Consider the following 11,813-nt stretch of genomic DNA (forward strand, 5'->3'; position numbering starts at 1 on the left):
TTCGCCCAGCCCCCACAGATTAAAATGTGAAGCACAGAATAGCATGTTTGGGCCAGACAAAGGCAGCCTTGTCCCAGTGCTGCACAGAATTAAACCACAGCAAAGTGCATCACAGTGAAGTATTTCTTGATTTTTATGAAAGCCCCCCCCAATGTCCATGGGTGGAGGAGTGGGGAGAGTTGGCTGTGTTGAGTCTCTGCGACATTCTCATGTTTGCCCATCAGACACTGCCACAGGGCTGAGCACGCTCTGCACTTCCCTTTCCTATTGGAAACCCTCCGTTGCCATGGCAGTAACAGTGTGGTCTCTGCATTTCCTTGGCATTCAGTTACTGAATCATGTCTGTAAATCAGATTTTTTTTTAAAAAAGTGAAATGAGTTTAGGTGGTTCAAAATAAAGTGACTGTGGTTAGAGATGAAGTCATCTTTTCTCCTCAGCTTGCCTTCAGGACTTCCTACCCTTTTAAAAATTAAGGGAAATAAGTAAGAGTTTTAAGGTGCTAAGAATGCTTTTTATATGTGGAATTAATTTGAGGCCTAAACAGAGCACAGACTTCAATTGCTTTGTGTATGTGAAGAACTTTGGAAAGAATTGTAAAACATCTTTTGGTATTTTCACACAGGAGTCTGAGAAGATCATTGCAGAGCTGAATGAAACATGGGAAGAGAAACTGAGGAAAACAGAGGCCATTAGGATGGAAAGGTCAGGAATGGAAAGTGCTGTAGTATGGATGGTCTCTGGAAAGTGGAAAATGGAGAAGGTTACTCTGTTCAAAAGCAATGGAGAATGGTGTTAGGGATGGTTCTGCTGACCCTTGTGTTAGATGTAGAACAGCAGGGCAATGCTGGGAGGAAGTCCTGCTCTTTCCTGGGTTTGTCACAGTTAAAGTTGCTGTTCATAGGCCACTCTCGGACTAAAAGTTTGCCAGTTTGCCCTGGTGTGCTCTGAGGTGGTGACAGTCCTGGGTAGGCTGGTTCAAAGTCTAATCCAGTAATTACCTGGCTTTCATTAGACCTTAGTTGTCTCAGAAGCCTAAAATGGGGGCAATATCTTGTTTTTCTCCATCAGGGAGGCATTGTTGGCAGAAATGGGCGTTGCCATTCGGGAAGATGGAGGAACTCTGGGAGTCTTCTCACCCAAAAAGGTAAAGAAAAGTGTTAACTCTTGCATGATGTTTCCAAAAAGCTAATTGACCTGGGAGGAGGATGATAAGAGTTAAACTGTTTTGGATTTTCCTTTAGAAGATGCTGTGTTGCAAGGAGAAGCAGCTCCTTTTGTATCTTGATTCAGTAGCAAATCAGAAGGTGCTGTGTCTTAATTCTGTTGCCATTTTCTGCAGTAGCTGTGTGTGACCTTTGTGTGCTCTACCTGTTCTTCTTTGAGAAGATTTAAGGCTTGTTTAGGTGCTCTTCCTTGAATTTTTTGTTAATCCTTCTTCCCCTTGGAAAAAAGGATAGTGATCTAATGAACCAGTGAACACAGGGGATGCAAGGGAATATTTAATTCAATACTTGCCATTAGTTCTATTTTCTGAAATTAGAAAGAAGCAGAACTGTGCAGGAAAAGGGCAAAAATCAGTGCCATAAGTGTAAAATAATTAGGTTAGCAAAGAACCTGTCTCTGCAGGTAAAGCAGAATTATAGAAGAAGTACAAGGAAAAAAACCTACTTTCTTTTATCTTAAAAATCTTTGAACAAGCAGCATGGGTAATATTTTAGTGTGCAAGTGTGTAGTAAACTTGATATAGGGTTAAGCAGGGATCCAGTCCAGAGGTACTGCACAGAAATGCAGAACCCCAGAATTGGTTAAAATGTTTAATCCTTCACTTAGAATAGTGTTAGTCTGCAATGCTTGGAGTTGGTAGAACTCCAGTTTGCTTTTAGTAGCTACTCCAAGAGTGCCCAAGGTTTGTAAAGAGGCAGATTCATTGAGTATTCTTTACATTTCTTCCTCTTACGTTATGGATCCTCATCTCCTTTTAGATTTTTCCTCAGAGGCCATCAGCTCTTTTTGATGATTCTTTTGGTGCATTTTCAGCTGATCAGGTTTGTGTATAAATGCCACCTTGGATAAAGTAGATGCTTGGGTAATAGATAGTATTTATTTTTACCTATATAGGATTTATTAGGAGAAGTGAAACTCCCAACCCAGTCTTGTCTGCTTCTGTTCCTTGCTATCCTTGCAGTTCATTAGCTGTCCTTCTAGTAACTGTGGTGGTTGTGAAAATGTAGGAGACGAGAGCTTAGCTAGAAAATGTGAAGTGTTCTGTATAAAGACTCTACACTTCTGAGGTACCAGTGTGTGTCTCATCATATACAAAGAGTGAACAGCTGGGTGTGCCAGCATCATCTCTCAAGCTGTGGAGCTTTATTTCTTACAAAGTATTCAAGTGGTGCAAGTTGTAGTGGTGTTACAGCAGATGACTGTGTCTGGGATTTGCTTTCTCTCCATTTTTCTCTTGATTGAAGAGCTTTAAAGAGCTCCAAGTGCTGATTTGTGCAGTGAACAGCAATGGCAGCGTGGAACACCTTCAGCTGCAGCTTTGGGTCACTTAGGGGTGAAAAAGCTGTATTTTTTCTCCCCCTTTCTGTCCTTATAATTAAATCTTCCATTGGGTAATTGACAATCAGAGACCTTCATTCAAAAACAAATTCATCATGACCATCCAGTAATTTTTGAGCTTCTGTAAATATCATGCTGTTAAAAGCTCTCATAAGTAAACGTTTTTGCATTTAAGATAAGTTGATGGAAATAGTGTTGATAAGGAATCTGAGCCAAATTTATTTATTTTTCCTAAATTTATTCTGTTTGAGGGTAACAAAGGGACAAGTAGCTTATTAAGAGTTTTGTTTCTCTTTTATCATCCTGCTGCTTTACTTATGTTTAACTATTTTTACCTTTTCTTTTGTGCTTGTGCTTACTGCCATCTCACTGGCTAGATTTTCACACCAAGGCCTTGTGACTTGTTTGCTGATTCCAATGGGGTTTTTTCACCAAAGAAGGTTGGTTTAGTAACTGTAGTGGATTTAAATTTAGAAGAAGTTTAGATGAAGAGCTTCTTAGCTGTTGGTATCAGAGAATACTGGTAGTTTTAAATGTTGTTTTGATTTTAACAGACTTTGCCAAATAAGCATCCAACCTGTGCCCAAGGAAAGTCAAAGTTGATCCCATATCAGTTTCAAAATTTCACTGAAGCAACATTTTCTGCTCTTGGACTTCCCTTATCAAAGTTTACAGAGACTTTATAAGGACTTCTTGTTCTCCAGCTGAAGCCTTTCTTCCTTCCATGGACTGATATTTTGGATAACTAAGCAATCTGAGCTGTATTTCACTGGTACTTTGTGATGCTCTGGAATACTTTAGGAGGTTGTGTTTGAAAAAATCCATTATGGAATAATCTCGATACACGTGGCAAAGCTGCTGGATTAAAGCACGCCCTCCACAGCTGCAGGAAGGAGCCTGAAAGCAGAACCTCAGCTCTTAATTAACTTTTTCTTTTTGTTCTTTCAGACTCCTCATCTTGTAAACCTTAATGAAGATCCACTCATGTCTGAATGTCTGCTGTACTACATCAAAGATGGCATTACAAGGTGAGAGTTGGTGCTGACACACTCTGGAGTTGCCTTCTCTGCTTGCTTAAATCCCCAAGCTGGAGACACCGTGAGTTTAAATAATACTGGTGCCTTGAGCTGTGCAAGTTGCAGGTACAAATGAAACATGAGATTGCTGTAGGTGGAAAAAAGTGCAGAAATGCAATTTCTTTTAAGTTGACTTGGTGTTTAAAGTAAAAACATCAACCAACAAAAAGTTACATGTGCAGTCACTCAGCTTTAAGAAATTGTTATTACACCTGGGCAGTAAAAGAAAGCATGACATCCCCTCTTAAGTTTGTAGTAAAACTTACTGGAAGTGCATGAGAGATTTTGATGGGTGCAGGAGTGAAAGCCATAGCAACTGGAATATGGCTGAATGTTAGCTTTATTGTTTAAATAAATTGTTAATCCTGCCAGTACACATTTAATGGGTTCTGCATTCACAGATATGAGATAAAATTGAATTGCCAGACTTCAGATTAAAAATGGATTTTATTCCAAAATTTATTTTCAAAACAGCTGGAAGGAGAGAGGTGATCTTTTTTTTTTTTTTTTTGAGCACCAAGCTGTGTTTGATTTGTTTATTTGTATATTCCTGGGGAACAAATGGAAGAGAGTACACTGACAGGAGCTGGCATATGGTACTAGTCTAAGGTGCATTAAGCCCACTGAAAGGAGTATCAAAGTGTAGAGAATTCGGCAGAGAATGATGACTAGAATAGCTTGGGGCTTAAGAAGTCATTATAAGTATTGAGCCTAGCTCACTGACATCAGAAATATGTAAATTAATAAGTAGAGCAAGTTCATTAACATTAGGATTGGAAATTAAGTTGTCTGTACCTAGAATTGCTCAAACACTTGGGTTTGAAATGGACATACATCTTCGTGCTCCAGGGGTACAGCCAACCTCTCTGTCTAGATGCTGGATGAAACTGCTTGTGGCAGCAAATTATTCAGCAGGAGCCTCCTGAGCCATTTGTGCTCCTTTGTTCAAGTGCAGAAGGCGATTAGTGGGAGGGATGGTCCCTGTCTGCTGGCTGAAACTCACCACTGGAAGTTCTTGTTGGGCTCCCCCCACCTTGCATCCCTTTCTAAAAGGGAAGGGTTTCGCAAGAGGGAAGGATTTGCATTAAACCCAGAGGTATTTAACAGTTCTCCAAGTGACTTGTTTTAAGGGAGAGAAAACTTTTCTTTTGCAAAACTGTCATCCTCCAGCTCACGGCAGAGCAGGCAGGTTCTCTGCAGTGCAGAATTCAGCGCTGGTCCAAACCTTTACATTTGAAGGGTAGTCTTAATAGTTCAGACTTTTGCTGGGTGTTTGTGGGCAGCGTTGTCCAGTGCAGAGCTGCAGAAGGTGTCTGGTTTGCTGTTGATACATCTGTGTTGGCTGCAGGGTTGGCCAGGCTGACGCGGAGCGGCGCCAGGACATTGTGCTGAGCGGGGCGCACATCAAGGAGGAGCACTGCGTGTTCCGCAGCGAGAGGAACAACAACGGCGAAGGTAAAGGTCTGCTTCTCCTGAGGCTTTCACTTCTGTCACTCCCATGGCTGCCCAGGGAATCCCCTGATCTGGAAGTTTTCTGACCTCAAGAAAAGGATCAGTTTTGACTTGAGTGTTAGGGAAAGAAAATAAAATTTGTTTAGGTGATAATAGCTTCAAATTGTAGGCTGCAGCCAGTGTAACAGTTAAATTCTGACCTGGTTAACTATAAACATGAAAAAAAAGTAGTTTCCAGCTGCAGTAGGTAGAGAAGTCAGTACTATTGGTTTCCTCTTGGGTCTTTATTTTTAAGTAGCATGACATCCAGGGGTGATTGACTTCTTTGGTGTTAGTATGAACATAGGCAGCAAATGAGAGGCCTCTGGGGCTTGCACACTTCTGTTCCTCTACAGGACTCTCTAAAGTCTCACTCATCAATGTTTTCTTTGTAGTTATTGTTACTTTGGAGCCTTGTGAACGATCAGAAACCTACGTGAATGGCAAGAGGGTTGTGCAGCCTGTGCAGTTGCGCTCAGGTAAGAAGTGTTACCACAGATTTTTTTGTAGACTCTTTCTATGTGACATTGACATACATGGAGTATGCTAGGTGCTGTTCAGGGGCAGTGTTGCCTTTATCTTTTAAATAGAACTTGGTACCATTCTTCTGTCAGCTGCACTTTTCTGTTCCTTTTTCTAGGAAATCGTATCATCATGGGTAAAAATCATGTCTTCAGATTCAACCACCCAGAGCAAGCACGAGCAGAAAGAGAGAAAACACCATCAGCTGAGACTCCCTCAGAGCCAGTTGACTGGACATTTGCTCAGAGGGAGCTTCTGGAGAAACAGGGCATTGACATGAAGCAAGAGATGGAGAAAAGGTAATAAAATAACTTAAAATTTTGACCTGAAAGAAGGAAGAGTCAGCAGTAGGTTACTGGGTTCACAGCATCTGTGCTACCTCTTGTGGAAGTTCAGAAAGCTTCCTCCTTATTTTACTGTAGTGTTTCAGTGCTCCAGCTCCTTTGAAAATCACAGGTAAGCACTGGCCACTAATGCTGTAGACCTTTTGGTAAAGGCTGAAATGCAGCTTGCAGGGTTTCACTTCAGAAACCCTGAATAGCCAGAGAACAGTTCCTTTTAAGGACAATGCCTTTTACTTGTGTAACTGTAATTCAGGAGACTGTGCATGTAGAGTAATACCAACAGGAAACTACTGACCTCTGACTACTTCTGTTCTTCTGTTCATCTTCAGATTACAAGAAATGGAGATCTTATATAAGAAAGAGAAGGAGGAAGCTGATCTCTTGTTGGAGCAGCAGAGACTGGTATGTGTCCTTACTCCTGATTAACTATGCCTTTGGCAAACAGTAATTCCTGTCCTTGCTTATCTGAAAGTTTAGGAAACCTGCTTGGGTTGTCTGCACAATGCAGTTCTCCCTTTGCTTTCAAATTCTTTGTGTCTACAGTGAATTATTAGCAGTGTGAGTGAGCTCCTTCAGGTTAATTCGGAGATTGTGATTGACAGTAAAGAGGCTTTAATCAATTCTTGTTGGGATAGATTGGATTTCTTGCAAGTTAACCTGAAAGAAGGGCATTTTTGTGCTCTGTGTTTTTTGAAGTTCTTTTCAATAGTCTAAACAGCTACTCCTTGTGATGTTTGCCTTTATTTTTGTCTTGGATCACCAGAACATACTAATTTTGTGCTGCCAAAGAGATTTCTAGAACATTGATACACTAGGTTTAGTTTTTGAATGATGTCTGAAAATGTTGCTGCATTGTGCATGTTTTAACCCTTCTCCCTCCCCTGCATGGAGTTCCTCGTGAGGGTCTTGGTGGTACACAAGCCAGTGGTGGGGATTGAGTAGGGAGCAGTGTGTTAACTCATTCAGAGCACTGGGAATTCCAGCACTCCACGTATTTGTCAAATAGGAAGTCTGATAAATTAAGTCTGATATAGGAAGACTTAAGTCTTCTCACAACAAATACCTCTGAAGTGCATTACAAATAGAAATCCATGCAGTCTTCAAGCACCCTGTGAATTTGGAAAACAAGACCAAACCCAGGAATGAAGTCTAGATTTCCTTAAGAAACCTGAGTCTCCTGATTCTGCTTTAGCTGGTTGTCTTTAGCCAGAACACAAATGTAGTTGTGTCAAATTCTGATAAAAATTTCACATGATTCCTGTCTGTAGTATGAGATGGAGACTGTGGGTTAAACGCATGCTGGGCTTTGCACTGTAAAGCTCTTGCCCTTCTCCCTAAGCCAGAATGGAGCAAAGTACTGTGGCTTCCATAGGAAGAAGCTACTTTTTTATTTTTAATTTGTATTACACACTTAGAGACTTCTGCATTTCTAATTATTTCATCACAAGGGGCTAATTTCTTGGATGGAGTGGCTGTAGACTTTGACCAAGGCAACTGTTAGTTCAGAAAAAAAGCTTAAATGTGACTAATGTCATGTTTTATCTCTGGAATTTTATAGTTAAAATTTGGATAGCAAAAAAAAAATAGTACAGCAAAAATGTGAAAATAAAAATAGTTTGAGTATTGAGTAACTTTTGGCAATGTGTCAAATGAGATGCAAGTAATGGAATTCCCTCCCCTAAATTTTAGCTGACTGGCACAAGCTAAGCTATTGTATGAATTAAAGATGTGAAATTGGCTGTCTGGGAAGTTGATTCCAATAAGGCTGCATTTATCAAATGTTGTGAAGGGAATTTATTTCCCCAAATACTTCAGATTAAGGGAAAATTCTTTAGAGAGTGGAGTGGTTAATATAATAAAGATGCTGGTTTCTTCAAGTTTGTTTTGTTCTTGCTGGTTTCAGTTAGTGAACACAGGTGGAATGCCACCCTACATGCCTCAGCAGTTCCTGAAGGACTCCTGTCCTAGTTGTAAGGGATCATATTAGATGAGATCCTTGGTCAGGGAGCAGTATCCTGCTTATCATAGTGCTCCATAAGAATATTTCAGGTGACAGCAGAGCTTGCTGACACAGCTCATGATTTCTGTGTTGCTGTGTGCAGAGCCTGGGGTGGACAGGATTAGTGCATCCATGCAGCCGTAGCTGAATGATGAGTGGGAAATCTGGGAGTGCATTTCAGCTTGTGTACCTGGAAAGTGTTTCCATGGCTGCCATAGCCAGCTGCAGTATCAGGTTCTCTAACTTACTGCTGTGTAAGACTGATATTGAGATATAAATAGTCTTGGTCTAAACTGGAATATAATCTCAGATGTAAGAAGCTACTTAATCCTGTTTACCAAATTGTTTTTTATTTATGCTGAGATTCCAACCAGTCTGGATGTTTATTTGTTAGATGTACTGTACAAAAAAATAAACAATAGCTCTTATCCCTCAAAATTGCCAACTAAAATACCTTTGCCTTGCTAGTATTACTAGGGAATAGAAGTAGTTGTTCTCCATTTTACAAGTTGATTGTGAAAATGTATGTAATAGAGCTAAAATGGTCATAATGCCTCTGCAGTGGCCAGTTGGTATTGGAATTTTGATTATAGCTGCACTAATTGGTCTGGGTAACCTCTGAGTGCACACAGGGCCATGACTCAAGTGTCTCTTCATCATCTTTTGATACGAAGACATGCTTTACCCATAAGTAGTTCTGTGGTAGTTTTGTAACTATCAGAGTCCCGTGGAACTTGTGACTTAATGTTGGAGTAGTTCATGTTTTGCCTTCCTGGTTGTATCCCTGAGTGGCCCAACTACACTGGGGCTTCCTCCAGGGAACCCTTGGTTTCCACTGCAGTGTGCAGTTTGCTAGATGCTGTTTCCTTAGGCCACAACTTTTGTCAGCTGTAAATTCACAAAGAGTTTCTAAACCAGTGTTTTGCTTACATTTTGACCTAAACTAGAAGTTGGTTCTCTAGTACTGTTCTTAAAACTACATTAAGTCACAAGAAGCTCAATAATGTGAATCTGGTGCTGGCTCAATGACCTGGGTTTCCTTTGGTTTTAGAGTAAGTGGCTGTTACTGTTCCTGGTTTCTCATCTGTTACAAATCTCGACGTGGAAAACAGGGATGTTAGCTAGAGCTGCATTAGACACTGACAGCTGTGTTGAAGGTGTTTGGATCACAGTAATACACAGGACTTCTTGCTTGTTAAAGAGATGTCTTAATCGGCCTTTAAAGAAAAGTGGTCTATTTTAATTCCTGGTTGCAGTAAGCAATGATGGATATCCTTAACTTGGGGTGGCAGTTTATCTGAACAGACATTCCTAGCGTATGGAAACCCAAGGCACTGCTCATTAAAAATCATTTAGCAAAAGGTGGAAAACTTGTAATGAAGAAGCAAAGCACGTAATGGTTAGCAAGTGCATGGAAGCTCCAGGCTCTAGGTTTTGAAAAGAAGACAAACCAAGGATATCACATAGAAAATTTGTATTAAAACAATTAAAACCAGAAAGTCATTACTCTGCATTCTGCTGAAACTCATTCTTCGGACAGACAAGACTGATAATGGTTTTTTTTTCTTTAAACTAAGCAACAAGGTGCCAAATGGAAAAAAAAAGTCAAACAAACAAACCACAACCCACCTCTGAAACTCTGATTCTGGATATCCTTCTAGCTTGTAGCAAGTCTTGGAGTATGAACCACTGTCTTCGTCTGTCATAGTGGCACTTACAGTCCTTTTAACATTGAACCTTTCGGCTGCTTCTGTTTCATTTTTTCTTATCGTCTAACACTTCTCTGGCTGCTATTGTAGTGAAATGGATTCTAAACTTGAGCATCCCTGCAACCACGTGCAACGTTACTAACCAGTGTTAACCCGACTTACTCTGGCTGCTCATGACATCTTCTATGGCTGTTGTGCTCACCTTCCTGGGGAGGATTTGCTGAAAGAAGCAACAGCAGTCACCAAGGCAAATGTGTGTGGTGGGGATTTGCATGTCTTTGTAGCATGTGTGAAGTGCAGTTTACACTTGGTCCTAAGATTTAAAACCAGGAACTTGGTTTTAGTCGGTCTATTTAAAGACTTTGGAAGGGTTTGGGAGGGAAGAGTTCAGATTATCAGCTATTATGAGATGACAAGATTTAAATATAATGTTAATCTTTATTTAGTGAAGAGCTCCAATTTGACAGTCCATGACTCTTGAAGATGCATTTTAATGCCCTAACGCTCAGTCTTCAGGGACCTCCTTATCACTTGTTCTATTTTGATTTTTGATTTAGTTTTCTTTGCCTGCTACTTCTTGTTTAGCTTTTCCATTTTCTTACAATTTTAATTTTGGTTATTTTGGGGCCACTTCTTGATTTTTGTTTTTCCAAAGGATGCAGACTCTGATAGTGGGGATGATTCGGACAAGAGATCGTGTGAGGAGAGTTGGAGACTGATCACTTCCCTGAGAGAGAAGCTGCCCCCCAGCAAGCTCCAAACCATTGTAAAAAAGTGTGGCCTCCCCAGCAGTGGGAAGAAACGAGAACCTATTAAAATGTACCAGATACCCCAACGGCGACGCCTTAGCAAAGACTCCAAATGGGTCACCATCTCAGACCTAAAGATTCAGGCTGTGAAGGAGATATGCTATGAGGTAGCGCTCAATGACTTCAGGCACAGTAGGCAGGAGATTGAGGCTCTGGCCATTGTTAAAATGAAAGAGCTTTGTGCCATGTATGGGAAAAAAGACCCAAATGAGCGTGAATCATGGCGAGCTGTCGCTCGGGATGTCTGGGATACAGTGGGAGTTGGAGATGAAAAGATTGAAGACGTAATGGCCAATGGTAAAGGAATAACTGATGTGGACGACCTAAAGGTGCACATAGACAAATTGGAAGATATTCTGCAAGAAGTGAAGAAGCAGAACAACATGAAGGATGAAGAGATCAAAGTTCTCAGAAATAAAATGCTAAAAATGGAGAAGGTTTTACCCCTGATAGGGTCTCCAGACAAAGCTCAGTCAACTGTAGCTAATGCTAAGTCTCCGAACTCTGCCGGTGCAGTAGATGTGGATAAGAAGCCCACAGATGAGGCAAAGAGAAGCGAGAATGATGATCTTGCTAAGGAGGAGCGTGTGTCTCAGTTAATGGCAGGTGATCCAGCTTTCAGACGTGGGCGTTTACGTTGGATGAGGCAAGAACAGATTCGGTTTAAAAATCTGCAGCAGCAGGAAATAGCAAAACAGCTTCGTCGACAGAATATGCCTCATCGCTTTATTCCACCTGAAAATCGCAAACCCCGGTTTCCTTTCAAAAGCAATCCCAAACACAGGAACTCGTGGAGTCCAGGTACCCACATCATCATCACCGAGGATGAAGTTATTGAGGTTAGAATTCCGAAAGAAGACGATAAGAACAAAGATGAAGGCAAAGACAAAGAGAGCAAAGCCGCTTCTAAAGATCCGCAGCAGCTGTGGAATCTTTACGGGCCGCAGAGGAGCCAGGATAACATCCAGGTGAACTAAGTTACACCAGAGTGGCACACATGGCCTGGGACTGGGACAGGACTGAACTGGAAGCAGAGAAAGCAACAAGCACACCCAGCAAGCCTCACACATCTGAGGTTTCAGGGACAGGAGCAGAGCTGGAGAGCAGCCCACCAATAGGCACTGATGGGAGGAAGGAAATGGGAGTTTTGGGGGTGGGACTTCTGGATGCCAGGCTGATGGGTGGCAATGGGACATCCCCACAGTGGGAGGCAACAGAAAGGGAAGAACTTTCTGCCTCTATTTCTAACCACGAGCACGTGGGTGCTGCCTCTGGCTGCCCCAAGTCTCCTGTATGACAG

At 41.4% G+C, this 11,813-nt stretch overlaps 1 protein-coding gene across 10 annotated transcripts in view; it reads left to right on the forward strand.

Annotated features, from left to right (window-relative positions):
• Window positions 1–11,813, forward strand: part of KIF1B (kinesin family member 1B) — a 72,288-nt gene that overhangs the window by 23,678 nt on the left and 36,797 nt on the right. For 9 of the 10 annotated variants that reach the window (XM_031062526.1, XM_031062532.1, XM_031062529.1 and 6 more), the window contains 7 exons: window positions 624–703; window positions 1,070–1,145; window positions 3,512–3,591; window positions 4,988–5,094; window positions 5,526–5,609; window positions 5,771–5,951; window positions 6,326–6,398. In XM_031062526.1, the coding sequence (XP_030918386.1) occupies window positions 624–703; window positions 1,070–1,145; window positions 3,512–3,591; window positions 4,988–5,094; window positions 5,526–5,609; window positions 5,771–5,951; window positions 6,326–6,398 (681 nt within the window). Of the gene's footprint in view, window positions 1–623; window positions 704–1,069; window positions 1,146–3,511; window positions 3,592–4,987; window positions 5,095–5,525; window positions 5,610–5,770; window positions 5,952–6,325; window positions 6,399–10,359; window positions 11,491–11,813 lie in introns of those variants that run through there. The other variant, XM_031062534.1, reaches the window with a different exon arrangement.

This window comes from Geospiza fortis, unplaced genomic scaffold (assembly GCF_000277835.1).
Source record: "Geospiza fortis unplaced genomic scaffold, GeoFor_1.0 scaffold662, whole genome shotgun sequence".
Lineage (NCBI taxonomy): Eukaryota > Metazoa > Chordata > Aves > Passeriformes > Thraupidae > Geospiza > Geospiza fortis.